Source organism: Fukomys damarensis, unplaced genomic scaffold (assembly GCF_012274545.1).
Source record: "Fukomys damarensis isolate Sample0158 unplaced genomic scaffold, DMR_v1.0_HiC HiC_scaffold_19, whole genome shotgun sequence".
Taxonomy (NCBI): domain Eukaryota; kingdom Metazoa; phylum Chordata; class Mammalia; order Rodentia; family Bathyergidae; genus Fukomys; species Fukomys damarensis.
The window spans coordinates 36,974,594-36,998,596 of record NW_022900931.1 but is presented as its reverse complement, the minus strand read 5'-3'; the positions used below and the strand labels follow the sequence as shown (position 1 = coordinate 36,998,596).

Genomic DNA, 24,003 nt, shown 5'->3' with positions numbered 1-24,003 from the left:
AAAAAAAAAAAAAAAAAAAAGTGACTTTCAATGAAGTTTTAGGTGAGCAGGAGAAGAAAGTGTCATGACTCAGACTAATATAAAAATGTACTGACCTATCCATGTATGAATTTAATTTTCTGCTAACAAATTTGACTTTAAATAAAATTTGCTCAGAAATGATAAAGACTGGACAAATCATGATTCCCAGTACTACTGGTACTTCCTAAATCCTTTAGAAATATTCAGTATTCCTGTATTTTCATCTTTTATTGTACCCCCCCCCAGGCTTCACACATGCTAAGCAAACACTGTCTGTCCCCACTCCCTTTGGTATCATTCCCAATACAGTAATTAACCCTAAGTGCAGCTGGAATTCTGAATATTAAAGCAAATTCCCCATTACAAGGTGCGCCATGGCAGTTGTGCTGCCCTGAGTTGGAAGAAACTGTCAAAGAGCTGCAGCCTTTAGAAAGAGGAAGGGTAACAGTCAGCTAAGGACAGGTCGTGCGCAGATAGGAGCCTGGACCCTAGAGTACAACTGCTTGGTCTGGATCCGTCTACCCCAACCCTTCCGTGCCTATTTTCTCATGGGTGAGACAGGAATCAGAATAGTTCCTGTTTCTCACTATTAGCATGAAATAAATATAGACTAAATATCGAGAACTGTGCCTGAGACACAGGAGTACTATGTAAATTTCAGGTATCACAACTGCAATCATTATTAAAGACCTGTCTTTATCTACATAATAAGGCAGTTAAGTGAGAGAGGCTGAATCCTTCAGGCTCTACTGCATTCAGTCCACTGGGAAATGAAAGTTCTGTGTCACAATCAGGAGAATTTGGTTTGAAACGCAAATAATCTTTTACTCAGATAGTTTTAAGGACTCACATGATTACACTAATAATACGCTGATAACATTTAACACAAATTCAGATGTGAACAGTTTGACAAACTACATGAGAAAGAATCCTGTCCTCTACTTATAAAATGTCATCCAGGAAAAAATTTACCAAAATACAGCTACCCAAACTAGAAAACACGATAAGTAAACCTTACTACAACTGTGAAAGTTTCAACTAGTTTATCTAAATCTGTACGAGACTTTTCTTTTTAAAGACTTCATTATTCAAGAAAATTTCCGTCTTATACCAGGCAGTTACTAAGAAGAGTTGCACATACACGGCTCTCAGTGGAACTTCAAATTACAAACAAAATCTTTTGATTATAGTATAAAGTCACACCACATTACAGTTGCTTTTCTATTTTGCAATTTGGATGTCACATTCAGCTTTTACTATTTGGCCTTAAACTGACACACAGTGACCTACATCTGTGTGAGGATAACACCACCGAAGGCACAGGACCATCGTGGGGATTACAGCTGACTGGAGCGCATTTGCCGAAAGCAGCCACTGTGGAAGCAACCTGGTGCCGCCCGACTAAGTGGAAGGCTGGGGTCGACCCTTCACCACCCTGCCTCGAGAGCACATTCTTTTCTCTATGGCAGAGCTCTTACTTCCAGCCCATGTAACTTAAAAGTCCTTCTAAACACTAAGTTAACACGCAAGAAGAAAAGCCAGAAAATAGCCAGATAAATAAAGCCAAACTTAAAAAGAAAATAGCAATAGTGATAAAGGACACACAGTGCAGAAAAAAAAGTCCACATGCAAAGACAGAAAGTGACATACGAACGGCAACTTAGAGACCAGCTTTACGTCCATAGTTTGGATTCTTGAAATTATTAATAGGACTCTTGTAAATCGGATTTTCTTGCTAAAGTAAAAGAAACAGTTTCTAATGATTCGATCAGAAATAAAAGTGACATCTATAGTGTTTAAGCACTATAAAAGGGAATCTTTACTACTTCTACACTCACAAAATTCCCAATTTTTTAGAAACCCAAGCAAACTGTAGTAAATACAGATGACTCAACTTCACTTAGTTATAAATACTGAAGCTGTGAGTTCGAGACCAGCCTGGGACACACAGTGAGTTTCAGGGCAGTCTGAACTACATAGTGAGACCCTATCTCAAAAAAACAAAAGGTAAAACCGGGTATGTTGGTGCACGCCTGTAATCCCAGCAGCATTCAGGAGGCTGAGGCAGGAGGATCACTGTGAGTTCAAGACCAGCCTGAGATACATAGTGAGTTTCAGGGCAGTCTGAACTACATAGTGAGTCCCTGTCTCAAAAATTAATTAATTAATTAATTTTAAAAAATACTGAAGCTGAAATTGCCTTCTCGTATCAAAAGACGAATACAAGGGCCAGGAATTTAGCTCAGTGGTGCCACCGCCTGCCTAAGGGCCAAGGTCCCAAGTATGATCCCCAGTACCAAAAAAAGAAAAGATGAATACATGAGGACCAACCATTCTGCCACCCACCTCTGAGTCCTGATCTCAAAGCTTCCCTTATCAATGCTACCCTAAGCTTTCAGTCACATGAGCTTTTTTTAAAAAAAATTAAAGCACGTTTGAGATCTTCATTGAGTATAACACATCTTTTCTACACCATAAAGTTCAGTGAGTTTTCAAAGGCACAAACACACCTACAATGGATATCATCCCCAGACGTCCCCTGTGATGCCTTCCTGTCAGCCCTTTCCCCAACACCAGCCCCCAACAAGCACAGACGTCATTTCTGCGCCACAGCTGCAGCTTTTCCAGAATGTCATAAAAATGGAACCATATTGTGTGTAGCCTTTTGAATCTGGCTACTTTCCATGTAAGGCTTTTTAAGGGGGTGGGCTTGTAAATAGATTGCTACAGAGATAATGTTATTTAGGATTTTGTTTTCTATTAGACAGAAAATCACAAGAGCAGATGTAGGATCAAAACCATTATTAAAAGAACTAAAAATACTGGCCACTATAACCAGACCATACATTCTTATATTTTGTTTCAAAGGGTTATATTAAGGAACTTTTCTGGTTTTTGCTAAATATAACTTCTTTGAATAATGAACTTTTGGGGAATGTAATATCTAAGCATATATGTCAAAAGAAAAAATACAAAAGGCCACGGGTATATAAAAAATGTGAACATCACTAATCATCAGGGAAACAGAGACAAAAATGACGGATCTTACTGCTCATAAACAGTGTAATATTTATTTTAGAAATTACCTTACTTTTTTAGATGCTTTGCAACTTACCGTGTCCCATTTGGCATTCATTTTCTCCTTTTCAAATTTAGCGAATTCCCTTCTGTCATGAATTATCATTAAAAGCTTCCAGATCAGCAGTAACGCGAGGCCAATGAGGACGATGCCAGCAACCACACCAGCAACGATGGGAATGATGTCTGGGCCTGTGGGGCAGTCTGCAGAGCAGGAAGGCGGCAGTGAGCAGAGACGGAAATGTGCAGGGCCCAGGGCGGCCACAAAGAGCAGAGCAGCATCTCACCACAAATTTCAGAATGTCACTGACGACAGCGTCAAAAATCATCCAAACTTGTATAATTCTAACCCAATGCATGCAGGATTTTTACACACTAAAAGTTACTGAATAGTGATAAAATAAACTGAAGATCTGAATAAATACAGATTCTGTGTTCATGAATTAGAAGACTTAAACTGTCAATGTGTCAGTTCTCCTCAGTATGATTTCTAATTAAAATCCCAAAAGGATTTTTGTACAAACCAGCAAGCTAACTCTAAAACTGACATGCAAGCAGAGAAGCAGCTAGATATTGGCCTAAAAACGCAAACTGACCAAATAATGGAACAGAACGGGGAGCAGAAAGCACCTACAGGCCACTGATCTCTGACAATTCACGCCAGAGAAAGGATGGTCTCTCTAGTAAACACTGCTGAGAAAACAACATCCACGCACAGAGTGAAATTCGACACCTATATCTCACCACTTACACAGATCAATAAAATGGATTCAAGATTTAAATGTAAGACCTGAAAGTTCAGAACTACTAGGTAAAAAACATGGGGGACGTGCCTCAGGACACTCAAATGGCAAAGGATTTTTGGGGGGAAAGATCTCAAAAGGAGAGGAAACAAAAGCAAAATTAGACAAGATTACATCAAACTGAAAAGCTTCTACACAGCAAAGGAAGCAGTATTCGGCTGAGAGACGATTTTTAGAAGCAATACTCTAACATATGATCAAAAAATGTACTGAATTTTTTTTTTAATTTTAAATCCATTACAGTAAAAGACACATTGCCATTACTTCCCCTCAAAATGCTCCGCCTCACTCTGACTACAATTATCCCACTGTTCTTGCCATTCTTGGAGCTTCTGTGCGTCCTTTTGAATGAGCGCCTTTGGTTTTATTCACTGGGCCACCTAAATGTCCTCAATGGGTTAAAAATATTTAGCTTTCATGGTCAGAGCCAGAAGTCCACAGTTCCAGATCCACCTGAGGTGGACACAGGCGAACGGAAATGTCCTCACACAAGCCACCTTTGTGCTGGACGGCACCGGGCAGCAGCGTTCACCTCATTTTTTATCACATTCCACAAGGACCTCACAAAAGGGTGGCAAGAGGATGGGAAAGTGGGTTCAAAGAGAAGAGTATTTTATGGGAGAGTAATGGCAAGGTGTCTTTTACTGTAATAAATTTTTTAAAATTTAGACACAACCATATGTTTTAATCACCCCTTGTATATAAATAATGGGAGAAAATATCTGCAAACTATTTATCTGGCAAGGGGTCAGTATCTAGAATACATGAAGAACTCGCAAAACCCCGTAGCAAAAGAAAGCCCACAGACCTTTCTCGATTAACCGCAGTACAAAAAGAAAAAAATTCTGAACATCGCTAAGCATCAGGAAAGTGTGAATCAATACCACTACAAGATGTCACTTCACTCCAGTCACAACGGCTATCATCAAACCACAGAGACAGATGCACCACAGAAGAGGGACCGCTGGTATACTGTTGGTAGGACAGCTGTTACAGCCATTATGGAAAACACTTAAGGAGACTGCGCGATCAATTCAAAACGGGGACCAGTGTGCAGTTCGAAGTGCTCGCTTATTATGTCCACGTTCCTGGACTCAACCTCCATCACCACAAACATACTCTTCCCCACAGGTGAGAAGTGGAGTCGACTTAAGTGTCCACCCGGGATGAATGGGTAAAGAAAGTGCGATGCGTGGTATACGCACAACATAGTGGTGCTCGGACAGGGAGAGCTCTAGCTACCCACAGTGACTACAGACCCGTACCTTTCAGAAAGCTGCAAGAAAGTATTTTAGATGTTTCCACTGCAAGAAGTGATAAATGTGTGAGCATGTTCAACTTGATTTAAACACTGCTAAATGCCTTTGTATTCGAAACACCATTAACATGTGCACTTTTTTTGTTGTTATTTTGATGTAGCAAAGAAGATGTAAATTTGGCCTCAAACTCATGGCAATCCTCCTGTCTCAGCCCCTCTAGTGCTGAGATTACAGGTGTGTGCCATCTCACCCGGCAAGATATTTACTTAAATTTTTAAAAAGACTATTTATAAGTAAAAGGCAGTGCGGTGTAGCTAACGTAGAGACAGATTAGTGGGACAGACATGGGGTCAGAGAACAGCCCACATTACAAAAGGTCACCTGACTTTCAACAGAGGTGGAGGGAAAAAAGGCATCAACAAATGGTACTGGAACTATTAGACAGTCATGTGGCCAATAAACAAAACCCAAAGAGCCAGAAACTCCACACACTAAGATGAAGTCAAATTAACAAAGTAAATCTACAAAGTAAAACAGAAACTGTAAAACTTCCAGAAGAAAACACAGGAGAAAAATCTTTACAATTCTGAGTTAGGGAAAATGGTTTTTAACATACAATAAATAGTAAAATCAAGATCGAGAAAAGAAAACCTTGGTAAACTGCACTTTATCAAAATTAAAACTTCCAGGGCTTGGGGGATAGCTCAACAGCAGAGCACATGCCTAGCATGCACAAGGCTCTGAGTCTGATTCCTGGTGCCATGAAAATAAATAAACGAGGGCCGGGGATTTAGCTCAGAGGTTCCACCGCCTGCCTCGCAAGCACAAGGTCCTGAGTTCGATCCCCAGTACCAAAAAGTAAACAAACTAAGAAGATGAAAAGACAAGGAGGGACACACTGGGAGATAACTGTAAAATACCTTTCTGGCAACGTAAAACTGTACAGAGACTTTAAAGAACCATTTCTGACAAAGCTAAGCATATGCTCACTTTGTGCTCCATCTTGTTTGAAAACCTATACACTAATATGGAAAACTTCAAAAGATCTTTTCAAAAAGGCTATTAGAAAAACTAAGATAGGGGCCGGGGATTCAGTGCAGTGGCACTGCACCTGCCTCGAAATTGCAAGGTCCTGAGTTTGATCCCTGATACTGCAAAAACATAACAAAACAAAAATAACAGCAGAGCTGAGGTCAGTCTCTGGACAGCAGGCCTAGAGAGCAGCAGCGAGCCCAGGGGACCGCCACTGCCATCAGATTGCTACCTGGGGTCTCCACCACGTGCACGATGGCTTCGTTGTTGCCATTCACTGAGTAGGTGAAGTAGAACCAGCAGTCGTCCACGTCCTTCTCCTTGCAGTGGGACAGCGGGTCCACCTGGACCGGCTGGGGCAGCTTGTCCCGACTCTCCACCTTGGTCAGGTTGAAGTGGGAGCACTCCTCGGCGCACCTGTCCTTCTTCTCTCCTTTATTGAAGGCTCTGCACTGAACACACTCTCTGTGAAAACACCAAGTGTTCTGTTTAGAATGCACTCATCAGGGCCGGGGACAAAAGTGGAAACAAAACTTTTGTAAATGGGGAGGGGAAGAAGGGATCAAGGGAAGGTAAAAGAGTGGGGAAAAAAGGAGAATTGAGATGTTATGTACAGATACAAATTCCCTAGGACAAATGTGATCATTACATATGGCAAACATGTAGTAATAAAAGTTTTTTAGCCAGGCATGGCGGTGCACACCTATAATCCCAGCACTCAGGAGGCTGAGGCAAGAGGATCACTGTGAGTTTAAGACCAGCCTGGGACACATAGTGAATTCCAGATCAGTCTCAACTACATAGTGAGACCCAAGTTTTTTCTAAAACAACAACCAAAGTATTATTTAAGGCAAATTTTGCTTAAAGATTCTTTTGAGTGCTAAACTCATGACCATATGGAAGGCAGAGCAGTGAAAGAGGCACGCTACATTTCCGGTGGAAGATGCTGGTTTCTGACAGCTGCGGTCCCCCACTGCCAACACCGGCTGCACCTTTGCCCAGTCTGGCCAGCGGGGAAGGGCGAGAAGGTCCCAGCACACAGGAGGTGACGGATGGGCCATCAAAGGTGCCGCTCCACGGAGCGTGAGCAGCCCCGCCGTGACAGGCTGGCACCGTGGGGCTGGGTGACTTTGCGCCTACCAGGGTCCTCCCAACCTCAGGTTCCCAAAAGTTCCTTCCGGTGTCTGGGACAGGAAGTTGCTGGGGACTTAGAAGCACACCCCGCTCCCAGGCCTTTCTACAGACCCTGCCCAAACCGTGGGCAGCAGTGACGCCAAAGGCACTGCTGAGACTGTGCCTCACAATCCTCTAGGATGAGAGACACTTCGCATCACGCATCTTCCTGTTACTGGTGTTTCGGAGCATTAGCTATTTCTTTTTCTATGGAGTCAGAAAGTACCTACGTGTAGGAGCGTGAATGGAAAATTTAGGCACAGAAATCAGCTATTGATTACTTCCCCATTTTCATTTGTGTGTTAATTCTTCAAGAATTTTTTTCTCCTGGTATCAGGGATCAAACTTAGAGGAACTGTGCCACTGAGCTACCTCCCTGGCCCATGTGTGTTTGTGTGTTAATTCCTTTTTTTTTTGGTACCGGAGATCAAACTCAGGTCCTTGAGCTTGGGAGGCGGGAGGCAGGAGGCAGCACCAGTGAGCTAAAATTTGGTTTTTTTCCTTTTTTTTTTGGTACCGCGGAGATCAATCAGGTCCTTGAGCTTGGGAGGCGGGAGGCAGGAGGCAGCACCAGTGAGCTAAATCCCTGCCCTGTATTAATTCGTAACAAAAACACAGGAACAGTCAAAACATTTCAGTGAACAAAATTTTAGCCATCCAACTTTATAATCAATTTAAATAAATCTAATAAAGTTTGCTGGACAATGCCAGCATTTGGATCATTTTGAAACAACTGAGTTCTTTGTTGATGGCCAAAAGAAGCACTAGTTCCCCAAATTAAATTATAGTTCAAATTAAAGCCCCAATAAAGGTAATAAAACTGGCCCTATCACATATGAAATGAAGCATAAGCTATAATTTAAATAATGTATTACTGGTACAATAACAATTCAAAAAGAAGAAAACAACCTTCCGTTCTTCTGAGTCAAAAGACAGCAATGGGGCCAGGGTGAGGCTTAGCAGTAGGAAGCCTACACCACACCACATGCACAGGTCCTGTTCAACCCCAGCACCAAAAGAATAAAAGCAGGAATTCCAATGTAACGAAATTGGAATTCAATTTCAATTATGAAGCACAGTAGATGAAAACAGTGCAACTCTCAGATGATGTATTTTTTGTTTGTTTTTTTTTTGAGACAGGGTCTCACTCTGTAGTTCAGGTTAACCCCAAATTCACTATGTAACCCAGGCTGGCCTCAAACTAATGGTGATCCTCCTGCCTCTGCCTCCCTAGCGGTGGGATGACATATGACATATTTAGTATCATGCATTATACATTACCTATTGAGAGAGGATTTTTTTCAGGAATAAAGAATGGGTTTCTTTGGGTCCAATATTTGACTTACAGTGTAGTCAGCTATCACCTGTTCTGGTCACCCCCTTCTATTTACGGGGTAATAACTGTTGGGTGTCCTGGTAACGGCAGCACTTGGGTCAGCAGAGGGAGGGAATCACGTTAAGCTACCAGGAAGCACGCACTTGTGCTCGGCACAGACTCCCAGGCAGGTCTGGCACGTCTCGCATGTCTGCCCCTGAAACTTGGGGTCCGTGCACTTGCACACGCCGCACTCGCACACGCCCCGGCCGTTGCAGATCTGCCCGTTGGAGGCCACACACGGGGCGGTGTCCAGAGAGCAGTCGCAGGCGCTGCCGGTGTAGTTGGGGTAGCACTCACACACGCGACACCGGCACACGCCATTGCCTGCAACGCAAAACATGAGCTCTCAAAAGAAGGGAAAGACACAAAACCAACAGCCTAGACTCGGGAGCAAGAGTCAGCATCCACCCAGAGGAATCCCGCTTCTCCGCTCACTCACGGAGGCAGCACGCAAGATGCCGCGCCTTCGCCCTCCTCACCTCCGCAAATCAAGCCATTGGACCGGTCGCAGTTGAAGTTGTCGCACTCGCAGAACTTGCCGGAGTAAATCTCGTTGGTGTTGTCCCTCTTCCTGCAGAAGCACTGCCCGCAGACGCACTCCCCGTTGTTGCTGCAGATCTCGGAGCTGTTCTCCTTCCTGCAGTAGGCGTCCATGTCCTCGCTGTTCACCTCGTCCGTGCTGCACTCGCAGTGCCTGCCGACGCGGCCGTCGTTGCACCTGAGGAGCATCCCGGGACGGCAAGGTGTCAGTGCCCTTCCGGGAACGCGTCCCGGAGAGGAGACAAAACGGCGACGAGCAGTCTCTTCACGCCACCCACGCAGCCGGCAGGACCGTGCGAGTCACACAGCGGAGAGGTGCGCACGCAGGGAAAGCAGCATCTGTCCCCACCGAACCCCGGCAAAGGCCTTGGGAAAAACGCCTCCTCGGAGAGTAACCGCTTTGATCAAAATGAAAATCTAATCCAGCAATGAACAGGTGAACTAAACTAGAAAAACTGAATTTACTTTATTTATTTTGACACAGGGTCTTACTACATAGTCCATTCTGACCTTGAAATTCCCAGTGTAGCCCAGGGTGGCCTCAACTTCATGACCCTCTTGCCTCAGCCTCCCAAGTACTGGGATTACGTGCCTGGCTACACAATACACTTACTTTAAAAGAGAATGTGGAGGTACATTTTCAAAAGATGTAGTATTATTTTTCTATTATGGGTGAATTACAACTAAATTTTCAAGAGGTGGTCCAACTGTGAACATTAAAAAGCAGGTCCTAAGAAGTGCAGAGAAGCTGAAAAGAATACGCTGAGTACAGCAAGTGAAAACATAACTAACACATTGTTTAAAAATATCCCATAGGGCCGGGGATTTAGCTCAGCGGTCGGTGGCCTGCCTTGCAAGCACAAGGACCCAAGTTCAATCCCCAGTACCAAAAAAAAAAAAAAATGTATGTATGTGTGTATGTGTGTGTGTGTGTGTGTGTGTGTGTGTGTGTGTGTATATATATATATATATCTCCCATAGGTTCAGAATTTTCAGATACCCTATAAATCTTCAGAATAATCAATGTTCATGAACACTGGGTATTCTGATTCTGTAAGTGGTAAAAAACAGGAAGAAAGCCAAAGAATTTTCAAGATAATCTTTTTTGGTTAAATGATTTCACTAAAAATAGATTTTCGTGATTCAAACAGGATATATATGACATGGAAATTAAACGAACTGCCATTTAGAATGGACAATAGTTTGATAGTGAACTATGGCTGTGCATTTTTCTTATGGCTCATAACCTTGTTAAGCAGTCAGCAGGGGCTGATATTTATGGCAAAATGTCCTTTGCTTGGGCCAGAGATTTAGCTTAGTGGCACTGAGCCTGCCTCGCAAGCACAAGGTCCTGAGTTTGATCCCCGGTACCAAAAAAAAACCCCCAAAACACAGAATGTCCTTTTCTCTTTCTACTCCTTTAAGGAGAAATCCACATTCAAAGTACATTTAGTTTTAATTTTTGCTTTAAAAAATAATCAGTGGGTGTGGTGCTACACGCTTGTAATCTCCCATGGCTCTGACAGGCAGAGGCGGGAGGACCACAAGTTCGAGTTCAGCTTGGGCAACTTAGCTACTTAGCAAGATCCTGTTTCAAAAATTACAAATAAACATGAAAATCTTTTTCATGGATGTAGCTCAGTGTAACAATCTAGGGTTTAATCCCCAGAACTGGAAAAGGGGAGAAAAAAAGCCATGTGAAATACCTTTAATTTGGTTGATAGTCTACATTCTGAAAAACCCATTTTCTCCTTTTAATTTACAACATATTCTTTTTTAAAAAAAATTGCTCCAACCATGCAGAATTCATGGAGTACGGGGTAAACATCCTTTACTGCTTCCTAATTCTACTTTTCAGATTAAAAAAAAAATCACTATTATCAGTTTGACACCATTTTCCAAACCCTTTCCTGTACACATTCTTTGTGTAGGCCTATTTGTTCTGCCTAGAAAATGGAGAACGGTCCCAGGAGGGGAGAAGCCCAGATGCCACCTGGACATCAGCTGAACAGAGCTTCGAGTCGGCGAGCTTCGTTCATTTCCGAGCGGGGAGGACAGGACCCGGCTCCTCCCTCGGGGGCACAGCCCACGCACCTGCAGGCACCGCACTCGAACGTCCCGTTGCCGTCGTGGCACTTGGGGCTGTCGGCGACGCCTTCGCTCTGGCACTCGCACTCGCAGATGAACTGGAGCACGACCTCCACCTCCTCCGTGAAGCCCAGGGGCTTGATTTTAATGGTTTCTGATTTCTTATTCGGACATTTGTTTGCAGTGATGCTAATTTCAAACTGAACCTTGAAGGAGAAAAAAAAACAACTAGATTAATTTAGCCATGAATAGAAGTCTCAAAAAGCTACTCATTTCCTTTTTCTTTTGGTGCCGGGGATCAAACTCAGGTCCTGGCGTTTGTGAAGCAGGCGGCAGAACCACTGAGCATTCTTTAAATCCCCGGTCCCTTTTTTCTTTTAATGTTTCCCAAATTAGAAAGCAAGTTTTACTATGGATAAGCAATCTCTCTTCTACAGAGGACGCTTTCACAACATACCTCATCTCCAATGGAAATATTGGAACACTTTCTTCCATGTTCCCCTGTTCTGTTCACCCCGTTCTTGCAGTAGGATTTGTAATTTATAGTTACTCCTTCTGGCAATTTGCTGTTTTCCAAAATGACCTCTGAAGAAAGGGACTAAAAGAAAGATAAAATAGGAACAGGTGAGTCAAATAAAATAGTATCTGCACAAAACCAATGGATAACAAAAGACTGTTTAGAAATAAAATCATTTCAATAAAAACATGGGGCTGGGGATTTAGCATGGCAAGCTGCGGGGGAGAGAAGTTTACTCTCTGTGAGCTGGGCGCCCTCGGCCAGCGCTGTTGGAGCTGAACCTACTCAGCGTACTCACGTTGTACGCGTCGAGGATCAGGTGAATGACATTGCTCGAGTTGGCAGACAATGTTCCGACCGCGGACTTAGGGATCAAGTTTTTCAGCTCCTGCAATGACAAGGTAAAACGTATAAAAGACAGCAGTAGTCACTGAACCGGTTAGAATCCGCTGGGCAAGTGACATTCATCTTGAAGTATCAGTTCCTGCTCATTTCCTAAACTTTAAGCCTCAAACTTGAAAAAGACAACTAGTTTAACGATGTATGATTAAAAATTGTACAAAGCTCTTGCCAAGTCCTGTCTGCCCACCCGGTAGCATTTCCCTACACTCAGTTCACGCATAGAATTCTGCCTCTAATAACAAAACAAAAAAGGTGTTAGAACTTTTGGCCTCGTGTATATTTACCTTGTAAACAGGCTGAAATTCTTCAGTAACTGCGAAAATCGTCTGAATGTTATTTTCACTGAGTTTCTGGACGAGATGAGCGATCGAGGGGTAATCCTGAGAAATTAAGTGACACGACTAAGTACGGAGCACACCCTTCCTGTACCGCTGCCTTCCCATACTTCTCAAAAATAATGATTTGCATATATAACTGGATAACTCACACTGACATGCTTTCAGGCAAGAGTGTAAAATGCAAAGAATCACTAGTGTTTATATGCCAGTTTCTAATCTTCTCTGCTTTTCTGTATGAGAAAAAAATTTCTCTATTAAAAGTCTTAAAAAAAGAGCTGGGCGTGGTGGGACACAACTGTAATCCCAGCACTGGGGAGGCTGAGGCAGTAGGATCGTTGTGAGTTCAAGACCAGCCTAGGCTACATAGTGAGTTCCAGGTCAGTCTCAACTACATAGTGAGACCCTGTCTCAAAACCCAAAAAAAAAAAAACAACAACAACAACAAAAACCTTAAATAATAAAATAATCTATATACAATAAATATACAGACAATGAAGCTGAACAAGTCCAAGTAAAGGTTCTATGATCTACCACTTAAGAAAAAAAGATCAAGGAAGCCAGCCGTGGGGGCCCAGCACTCAGGAGGCTGAGGCAGGAGGATCAAAGCCAGCCTGGGCTCCATAGTAAGTTCAAGGCCAGCCTGAACTACACAGCAAGACCCTTTCTCAAAAGAAAAGATCCACCAACATTTGGAAGTTTTCGAGACCTTGAGTACTTTGTCGATCTTTATTTTCAGTAAAGGTGGGTATGTTTAAAACTCATGTAGGGCCAGGGATTTAGCTCAGTGGTTCCACCGCCTCCCTCGCAAGTGCAAGGACCCGAGTTCAATCCCCGTACAAACAAACAAACAAACAAAAAAACTCATGTAAAATAAGGCAAAGAAATAAAATTAGATGCCTCATTTGTCTAGAAATACTAGCAACTGTGCTACTAAGTGGTGTATAGAAGTGAAAGGAGACAGCTACGGGCTGGGGCAGAAGCAGTGCCCACCGGCCAGCCCTTGTCTAAGTGCAGGAAGCAAGCACACAGCTGCTTCATCCCAAACCGCGAGACCAGCGTTCCTGACCACTGGTGAGGAGCGCTCTTGTCAAAACAACAGGACCCCAAACCCTGACACCCACGAAGGAGCAGTCACCAAGCTGAGGGGGCTCAGGCACTTACGTAATAATGGCTCATGGTGTACACGTTGTTCTCCAGGTGACACTGGCCATCATTGGGTAAAACAATGCCACCAAGTTTCCCGTCTCCGGCGAAGTGGAAGCCGGCGTCCGTGGAGAACACCAGCAGCCGTGTGACATTCCTCCAGCCAATCAAGGACTTGCAGAGAAAGAGAATCAATTTCAGAAAGCCACGCGCAGATTCGGCACAGCGTTTGATTTCATGCAGGCTACCACTGCGGGCCAACCTCATTCCGTACCCGTGCTTCACACAATGTTAATACACTCGCTGAGAAGCACGGAGAGCCCAGTGAGTGAGGCTCCTCTGCTCCACCACACAGCTATTTCCTGCCAAGTTTTCAGTGTCTCAGCTCTAAGAATTTTGGTTCTGGGGCCGGGGATTCAGCTCACCTGCCTTGCAAGCGCAAGGACCCGAGTTCAATCCCAGGTACCCCCCGAAAATAATAAAAATAAAAATTCCGGTTGTACGCTACAGCAGTTGGCAGAGCCTTCCTGGAAAGGCTGGGTGAGCGTGTGCTGTGGACCCGCCCTCTGGGACCTGCCGCTGTGTCCTGTCTCCTCCCGCCACCCACCTTCGCTCTGCCTCCCACCAGACCTCGCGTCAGCATCATGGAGAAAAGTCACCCGAACACTTCCCTGCCTAATTCTACCGCTCCTACTCATCAGTCCGAGCTGCCGGTTTGCTCACTCGCCCATCCTCCACCTTACTTAGGGAGGGATTCAAAGTATCAGTAAAATCTTCTGCTACTTTGTAATCACATCCGTCTATATTTAAACTGACTCAAAACATCTGTGTTTATAAATTCCTTGAAGGAGAGAATTAAGTTTAGGGAGAATTAAGTTTTGACAATCTGTCAAAAGGGGGCTGTCTGCCTCTTTTGCCTCTAGAGAGGAGCACTGAGAACTGCAGAGAAGCCCATGACTGTGTCCCAGGCTGCCGCACCCACCAGCTGAGGGAAGGGCAGAGGCAGCCGGGGGCAGGCTCTCCCCCAGCGATCACAAATAAATGGCTGTGATGAAAAGAAACATCAAGCCCAGCACTGCCCGGAAGCTCTATTTCCTCAGTGTTAAAAGCTGGGGCTAACCTTAAACTGAGAACACTCTAGAGAAATCAAGAAGTAGTGAGACAGCAGTTAATATCTGGTGAGTGCTTGTCCTACTTTTTATAACTGTACTGAAATCTCACGATACAGCTATGAGTTACATATTAGTATCATCCTTTAAAAAGAGAAGGTAATGGCCTGAGAGAGGCTAAATAAATCCCAAGGAACAGGGGCATGGGAAAATTTTAACTACTACATTAACTACCACACTGCTTCACTTCCTATCCTGTATACCTAAGGAGGAAGAAATGAGACCAGAGTAGGTATTCCAGACACACTTTATCTGCAGCTCAGCTTCAATTACAGCCTTAAAAACTTTGCCAGGGTGGGCGTCGTGGTGCACGCCTGTAATCCCAACACTCGGGAAGCTGAGGCAGGAGGATCTCTGTGAGTTCAAGACCAGCCTGAGCTACATAATGAGTTCCAGGTCAGTCTCAACTACATAGTGAGAGCCTGTCTCAAAAAAAAAAAAAAAAAAAAAAAAAAACTTTGCACAAAAAAAAAAAAAAAAAAGCTTTGCTACTTTCAGCCTGTTATCCTCGTGAAAAGGTCATCACAAAATCAGCTAGTACCTGGATTACTGAAAATCTTGCCTAGAAAAAAACCAAATACTTCTCAAAACATACGCTGTCGTATAGCTTACAAACTAGGGCTTACAATGTTCCTTCTTTTTGAATCACACAGCATCTCTGAAAGAAAAGGCAACTGACTGCAGGAAGATGATGTAAGGCCACCTGGGCACTTTCCAGGCTGCCGGTGAAGGCTCTGATACCGATCACTCCTCTTCCGGTACAACCCAGTAAGTCTGAACACCCAGGACACCAGCCACAGCCCCGCTGCACGCCCTGCCTCCTCTGATCGTTGGCACTCTGGTGTCTGAAACTACTAACGAAAGAACTGCCTGTTTCAACAGGGACGTCACAGTGAAACACTTGTTAAAGCACTTGCATTTGGAGGGAATTTAAGGGATTAATACCTACTTCTCAGGGGCAAACCAGTGATAGGGTAATTAAGTTCATTCTTGCTACTAAGTGATAGTAAAATCACACATAAAACACCCAAAAATTAAGCACAAGGCTCTGAGTTTGAGCCCTTGGACCAGTGAGCCCTTGGACCAGAAAAACAACAACAACAACAACAACAAACAGGCTGAAACACCCCAAAATTATAAATACCCTAGAGGAAACAGGCACCCTTACCCCACAAACCGCCACTTGCATGATTGCGTCAAAACCGCCTTCTGGAGAGTCCAAATTCCCAGATATGCGCTGTTTACCAACAAGCTCGTTGAACACTTCTCCCTTGTCGGTAAGACTGAGCACGTTTTTGTAGCTGAAGGGACTGGTACAGTTCTGCTCGCTCGTGCATGGGTTCCTGAGCTTGGCTGGGGTTGTACTAATGTAAGGCATCACCGTTTTCTCCACAAACGAGCCGAAGCCTAAGGAAAAAAAGCACATGGTCAGAGAGAGACAGAAAGATAAACTTGAATTTCTTGAAAAAGTCAAGCATGTTTTCAAATAGAAATTGTTACAGACAAAAATCTGTACCCCCAACCCCCAAATTCTCACATTGAAACCCAGTCCCTTCGGGAGGTAGTCAGACCGTGAAGGGAGAGCCCTGGGAACAGCAATGTCTCCCCACCGTGCAAGGACACTTCTGAGGCATTGACCAGGAGCCACACGTGGGTGCAGCAGACGTGAACCGGCCGTGACCACCAACAGCCCAGCCTCTCACACGGTGCGTGATCAGTTTCTGCCGGTTCTGCACTGTCCGGTTTGTGATGTTTTTTCAAAGCAGACCAAAGAGACTAAGAATAGGTCTACTTTAAAAATAACCCACATTCATTAGCTTAGCACCATGTCTCTCAACTGTGGCAGGACGAATGAGTGAGTGAGGAGTGAATGAATATATGTACACACGTTCTGGATTTCTGACTGCTTCAAAAAAGCTTAGTAGGGGCTGGGGATGTAGCTCAGTGGCACCATGCCGCCAAGTGCAGGGTCCTGAGCTCGATCCCTGGCACCAAAAAAAAAAATAAATAAACAGCTTTAGTAAAAGCTTCTAATTTCCTTCGTCAGTTATGTTTACAAAACAAAAAGGCATTTTTAGCAAGTGCTCTTCTTTAAAACAGAGCTAATTTGTCCACCGGGGACTTAGCTCAGTGGTGCTGCCACCGGCCTTACAAGCGCAAGGTCCCAAGTTCCATCCCCGGTACCAAAAAACAAAAACAAAAACACAGCTAATTTGTAAAAGGCAATTTTTAGGCCTCAAGGAGGCTGTTGTGTCTTTCCAATGTTCTGTTGTTAACCCTCTGCTGGACCAGGAAGGGGAAGAAGGCAGAAGAGGGGTTCAGCTGGGGATGTGTGAAATGGGGAAAATAAAGCTTAAAGCTAAAAGTTAAAATCATTATAGTAAGAAAAACCCAGATAAGCGACATTAAGCTGTACAAGAAGGATGATCATCCTAATTAGTATGAAGTAAGAGTCTGGGCTACGCAATGCATTTATAAAATAAACCAACAGATGAAGGGGTAGATTCCCGTAAAGACAAGCATGGATTTCTTTATCTATAAGCACATCTGTGTCAAATTACATGGTCGCACACCATGTCCAAAGGAGGAGGACGAGCAGAGAGAATACTGTACATGTGATAAAAGTCAGTTTCCTCTCAGAAGGAAAAGACTGAAACCTGGCGTTCCATCACATGTAAGCTGTGAGGACCAAGGGAGAGGGCCGGAGATTTGGCTCAGTGGTTCTGCCGCCTGCCTCACAAGCGCGAGGGCCTGAGTTCGATCCCCGCTACCAAAGAAAGAAAGAAAGGAGAAAGACATAAAAGGCCTTCAAGATCTGACAAGACTTATCCACATGAAAAGTAGGAATTTTCCCAACACTCCTACCGATTCGGAAGTCGGAAGTAATCCCCCTCATCTTAGTCATCAGATCTGTTCCCAGACTTTTCACATTCTCCAAGTCATCTTTCATGGAGTAAGAGAGGTCCATAAGGTAGTAGAGATCGATGGGGTAGTCCTCAGCCCTCTTGAATTTTAATGTAAACCTCTGCGGCTCTCCTAATTAAACAGAAGTTAGAAGAAAGAAAATTAGCCAATCCACAACTGTGCAAGTGAGAAGAACCAAATAAATCTGATTTATATGATGAATGCTATAAGATGAAATGCATTAGGTATACAATTTTATAATTAGGTATTACCCTATATTACCTAATTTTATAATTATGTATATAATTTTTTGAAAATTTTACAAGTAACCCAACTTATATAAGTACTCAGTTTCATTCAACAAATACTTAAAAATCAGGTCTTGAAGAGGCAAAGAGGGCTGGGGATTTAGCTCAGTGGCACCGCACCTGCCTTGCAAGCACAAGGTCCTGAGTTCAATCCCTGGTACCAAAATAATAATAATCTTAAAGCGGCAAAGATGAAAGACAACAACCAAAACTGAACAAGACAGACGATGAACTGTCAGTTTTGTTACAGTTTGGATCTGCAATGTGCACCCTAAAACCCCACGAGTGAAAAGGGTTGGTTCCCAGCTTGGTAACACTGTCCTGGAAGGTGGTAAGAACTTCAAGATGGGAGCTGCAGGGGGCTTTGGCCACTGGGGGGCGCCCTCGGGAGAGGGTCTTTAGGCCCAGGGTCTCTCCCTCCCTCTCTACATCCTGACCAGGAAGTGAAGCGAAGTGAACACGTGGCTGTCTCTGGCTCTCTACCATCATGGGCCTGCATACCACAGGCCCACAGAAACAGGCCACTCAGTCATGGAGCGAAACCCACAAAGCCGGGAGACACAATAAACCCTCTTTATCAGGTGATTATTTTCATAGTCCTTACAGTAACAGAAAGCTAACCCATATTTTAACTGTGAGGAAAACAAGTAAAATATCATAAATCAGACAGTGGAGGGCAATGCTAGGCACACTTCAGAAATTAAAGTTATAAGTGATGAATCCGTTCTCCGTGTAATAGGGTACCACTATACGCAAGTGAACAATCTCATTTTTATTTTAGAAAATCTGGCAAAAAGTTTTCAAAATAAATGATAGGGCTGGGGATGTTGTATGGTTGCAACATGTAGACCCATCGCAACCCAACTGGACGGCCGGGTGTTTAGCTCAGTGGTTCTGCTGCCTGCCTCGCAAGTGCAAGGACCTGAGTTCGATGCCTGGTACCAAAAACAAAAAAACCCAACTGGAGGAAATCAGCCCTTATCACAAATATGCTCTAATAAGCAATTCATAAAGAGCCCTGCGCTCCCGTGCCAGCAGCACAGACAGGAGACCCAGGGAAGAGGGTGCTTGGGGAGCCTGTACCTGACCGCAGCTGCAGCACCAGCTGCTGCGGCTGGATCTGGGTGATGTCTTCCAGTTTCAGCTTCTCTGCGATTCCTTTGCTCCGGTTAGTCACATTTTTATTTTTCTTGATCGTTTTGGAGCCTCTGGGATTTTCTATGTCATCTGGATGGCAGCCCTTCTTCTTCAAGGCTTCTAAATCATCACACCGTGCAGAAGTAGGCATTCCTTCTTGTAAAAACGTCTAAGTGATACATAAAATACTGGTGTAAATAAAAAACGGGACAATCGAAAACTTTTAACATAATTGCACCGCAAATTTTTTTAAAAATTAGTTACATCTGATGTACTTCACTTCTGCTTTTTCATAAGTTGTTCCCTTCACCAAACTATAATAAGTGCGCTTGTTTAGAAACAAACAAAATCCATTTTAAGAAAGTAGTGTCTTTCCTGGCACTGGTCTACACCTATTTTTTTTTAATTATGCTATAAAAGTAATGTTCTTTTTTATTTATTTTTTTCCTCATTGAGTTTACTGGTACACTTTAGTTGTACAGTACAGTTACATTCGTCATTGGGCTCTTGTACCTTTACATGACAGGTCTTGGGTCTCATTTTTGCCCCTTGTGCCTGCCCTCCCTTCACCCCTCCTCCCTTCCCCATTTATAAATACTTTATTTCCATCTTTTCATTTTGTCATGTTTTTTCTCTTTTCTCTTATAAAAAATACACATATGTATTTTACGTTTCCCACGTTCAAATAAGTACATTTCTTCAATGAAATCTTTTACTCAGCATAGTTAACAGCTCCCAGTAATGTATAAACCCAACTATCAGTATTTTTTTATTCTCTGAGACAAATCCTTATGCTTGTGAGTGTGTGTGCGTGCATGTTTGTGTGTTCCCAGGGCCTGCACCCACAGCCTTCACACTGAGCTATATTCCCAGGCCCTTTTAGCCTTTTGTGACAGGGTCCTGCCAAATTGTTAAACTGCTCAAACTTGTGACCCTCCTGCCTCAGCCTCTTAGAATGCCAGGATTACAGATGTGTGCCACATGCATGGCAAATCCCCAATTCAGTGTTTTGAACACCTAATATTTAGGGAAAGCATATTAGTCAAAATAAATCTGAATTAAAGGTGGCCTTTTGTTTAAAAGGAGACAAGGAAATCTAATGAAGAGTAATAGGTATTCCTAAAATTTTTAAAAATTTTAATACTAATTAGTCTCACAAATGACCTTTTAAAAAACTTTTTATTTTAAAAAGCAATATAGGTGCCAGGGATTTAGATCAGTGGTTTTGCCATCTGCTTTGCAAGTACAAGGTTCCAAGTTCGATCCCTGCTACCAAAAAAAAAGTAATATAGTATGTAATTATATGACATGAGTCATGAATATATTTCCACATGGTAAATTTAGAAAAAAAGGTACTAATCATATATGAATGAATATTTGTAGCTTGGGATAAAATTTCCACTAATGACATAAACTCATTTTGCTATGCCTTGAACAACAAAATCAGAAATAAAGACTTCATCTGAATGAAAATTACCTTAGTGAAGCAAAACACTGTCACAACAAGTGTAAAGATTTAGGTAAAAGTATTTCATGAAATTTAAGAGTAAGGGGGAAAATGACGTTATAATGGTATTTGTTTATTCATGGTACTATATAACTTTATAGTAAATGAAGACATTTTTATAAATTAATTTTTAGGCAAATATCCTGATAACAAAAGCATTCATGAAATGACAGAAACAACTGGAAGGAAATACCAAGGGCCAGACAGTTCAAAGCTGCACTACATTATTTATTATCCAACTTAAACTTCTACCAAAGCACAAGATCCTAGTGAATTACACTTTTCTAAATACCAGCCAACCCAGGAAACGTATTTAAAACAGCCAAATAAAATTTCACTTAACATACTCCAAAAAAGTCTTTGATAATTAAAGAATTATGCCAAAAGGTAAAAGGCAGGGAATGGTGGTGCACGCCTGTGATCTCAGTACTTGGAAGGCTGAGGCAGGAGGATCACCCAAAGTTCGAGGCCATCCTGGGCGACATAGTGAGTTCAAGGCCAACCTGAACTACATAGCAAGACCCTGTCTCAAAAAACAAATTGTTATTGTGGAAAAGCCTCGTGGTGGTTATGGTGACAGTAGCTACTGCTTACTTAGACCTTTAAGTAAAACTATTCTAGTGAACTTGCTTCCACCGGAAGCAAGAGAGAAAGCAGGTAGGTATCATCCTCTTTTCCCAAGGAGAGCCCAGGGCATCTGGAAGTCAGCCTTGCCTAAACAACCTTGCAACACTCCTTCCTTCCTCCGTGTCCAGCTTGATCCCAGCAGAACAAAGTGCCTTTACAAAAAACTTAAAACAAAAACCTCTCAATTTAGCTCATGATCAGACCGGATGCCACCTGTGACATCCAACAGTCATTCCCGCAGTTAGAGATTTGCAACTGGGGCCTGGGTGCCTTGGTGAAGACCATCGATTAAAGCTCTCGCCCTCTGATATCCCCACGCTCTCACTGAAAATGTAGTAAGGCTCAAAAAACAAAAATTACCACTTTAGAAAGGGTACAGAGGTGTTGAAAGTGAATGAAATTTAGACCCTAACCTCAACAGGCTTATCTTAGGTACAAATCAACTCTCTGTTAGGGTAACCCTAAAGTTAACTAAGATTAATTTCCACCGCCCCCCCTCAGAAAAGGGGGGTTCTCTATAAACAGCCAGTCTAAATAACGTGGGGAATTTATAAGACAGAAATATAATATGTAGCCACACGGGGAACAGCCAGAGAGAAATAAGGGAGATTAATTTTGACACATCTCCATCGTTTCAACATTAATGATTTCTCTGACACTCAAGAGTTCAAAGCCTGGCGTGTATTTCAGACTCAGAGCCAGTCTCAGTGTGCACCACCTGCATCTCAAGTGTTCAGCGGTCCCAGGCCTGGTGAGGGCTGCGTTTAACAGCAGGGCCCTGGCCCATCCGTCCCACGTCACTCCACACACTGACCTCGGCGAGATCCTGAAGGACACAGAACTGGGCAGCGCGCGAGCAGCAGAGAATGGACCAGAAGCTCACGCGCGATCCCACTCACCGTATTCGTGCACCAGCCGCAGTTTGGCCCTGCCTGGATGCATTCCCCACACGACTTGGCATTTGCTTTCAAACACCTGTTCTTATCTATCAAGAAAAAGAAATAACAGACCGATTTATGTAACGTGTCAGAGAAAAAACTAATGGACAATCCGGATTCTAATGGCAGGTTAAGCAACACGTACAGAAATGATAAACCTGAATACTCTGTCCTAGTTACCGAGCTACACTAGGCCTACCCCAAAGAGATTGGCTTTTGATCACCTTGGCAGTGAAAGCTGTATCGTGGTTATCTTTCTTGTCTTTTGCATCAAAGACGAGGTACTGTTTGTTTGTTTGTTTGTTCAGGGTTTCTTTGGTATCGGGGATCGAACTCCGGCCCTTGCACTTGCGAGGCAGGCAGTGGAACCACTGAGCTAAATCCTTGGCCCAAGACTAGGTACTACTAATCTACTTACACATTTATCATTTTTTCAAAGGCATAACTTCAGAATCTATAATCTGAATGGTTACAAGCATCACAAGTGTCCTTATGATTAGGTAATGTGTTATTTCTTTCCATATGAGACATGGTAGCACGCCCACATCCCATAAGCATTTCTAGGGCTTTCTTTTTATTTTCAATATATGAAATAATTGAAAAACCCAGAGTCCATAATCACCCAATCCATTATCCATGAGTTTTTAGATTCTGTTTTCAAAATATGCCTTAAATTTCTCTCAATCCACCTAAGGACTAACACGCCTTTCATGTGGTAAACGTTAATTAACGACTATCTACAATGTATCTTTTGTTACTATAAACCTAACACATGCGTTATAAAGATGACTCAGAAAACACAGACGAGCAACAAGCAAACTGAGTCACCCATGATCTGTTCACTGAGATAACCACTGTTAAGAGCTTTCCATGTTTCTTTCTAGTCTCTCCTGTAGAGAGATAAGGAAACAGCAAGGAGAGCCGGGGATGTAGCTCTGGCAAGCACCAGGGCCTGAGTTCGATACATTACACAGACCTTAAACCTTTTCCCTGCTGTTCTAAAGGATGCCAACATTTTCCAAGACTTTTTCTCGAAAGAGCAAGAACATCTTCATCTGTTAGATAAGTAAGGGACAGTTTCTAGTCCTCTGGTCCACGCACTGACTCGATCTGCTTCTGAATGCGTCACCTGCCCTTGCTAACAGCCTCTCACGGCCAGAAGAGCCGTGCTGTCCTCAGCTTTCCCCCTTCATGTCCCCTTCTCGATTCACGCCACCCTGCAGCCAGCACCCTCCAGGAGGGCAGCCTGATCCTGACCAGGGCCTTGCAGTCCCTGCCTCAGGTCTTCCTGGGCCTCTTAACTGCTCAACTCGTGGTGCAAGACACTGAAATAAAAGATAACTAGGAAAAAAAATTTTTTTACCTGATTGGCCAAACACACAGCAAACTGAACTGAGCAGTCCAATCCAGAAAGCCAGCTGTAAATTCATCTGAAATACGAAATGTGCATTGTTACAATAAGGAAGTAAAAAATGCTTTAGACAAAAAATGTCCCACCCTCTCCAAGCTCGGTCCCCAGTCCTCTCCTCAGCCTGTCTGCCTCTCTTCTCACCTTTCACCACACCCCTGGAGCAACTTCTGCCCTAGATCCCCCAAATCCATGCTTGCTGTTCTCCAAATGGAGTGTTTCAATGGTTCACT

The 24,003-nt window shown here is 43.3% G+C and overlaps 1 protein-coding gene across 1 annotated transcript in view; it reads right to left on the bottom strand.

Moving 5' to 3' along the window:
- Itgb1 (integrin subunit beta 1) overlaps positions 1 to 23,792 on the bottom strand; it is a 27,900-nt gene extending 4,108 nt beyond the window's left edge. The window contains exons 1-14 of the mRNA XM_010614742.3: positions 23,726 to 23,792; positions 22,324 to 22,409; positions 19,237 to 19,459; positions 17,807 to 17,977; positions 16,110 to 16,348; positions 13,791 to 13,946; positions 12,576 to 12,671; positions 12,188 to 12,277; positions 11,830 to 11,970; positions 11,379 to 11,578; positions 9,224 to 9,462; positions 8,846 to 9,068; positions 6,426 to 6,658; positions 3,137 to 3,303 (exon numbers count right to left, since the gene is read on the bottom strand). Of these exons, the coding sequence (XP_010613044.1) occupies positions 3,137 to 3,303; positions 6,426 to 6,658; positions 8,846 to 9,068; positions 9,224 to 9,462; positions 11,379 to 11,578; positions 11,830 to 11,970; positions 12,188 to 12,277; positions 12,576 to 12,671; positions 13,791 to 13,946; positions 16,110 to 16,348; positions 17,807 to 17,977; positions 19,237 to 19,459; positions 22,324 to 22,409; positions 23,726 to 23,792 (2,331 nt within the window). The remainder of the gene's footprint in view (positions 1 to 3,136; positions 3,304 to 6,425; positions 6,659 to 8,845; positions 9,069 to 9,223; positions 9,463 to 11,378; positions 11,579 to 11,829; positions 11,971 to 12,187; positions 12,278 to 12,575; positions 12,672 to 13,790; positions 13,947 to 16,109; positions 16,349 to 17,806; positions 17,978 to 19,236; positions 19,460 to 22,323; positions 22,410 to 23,725) is intronic.
- Positions 23,793 to 24,003: the final 211 nt, after the last annotated feature.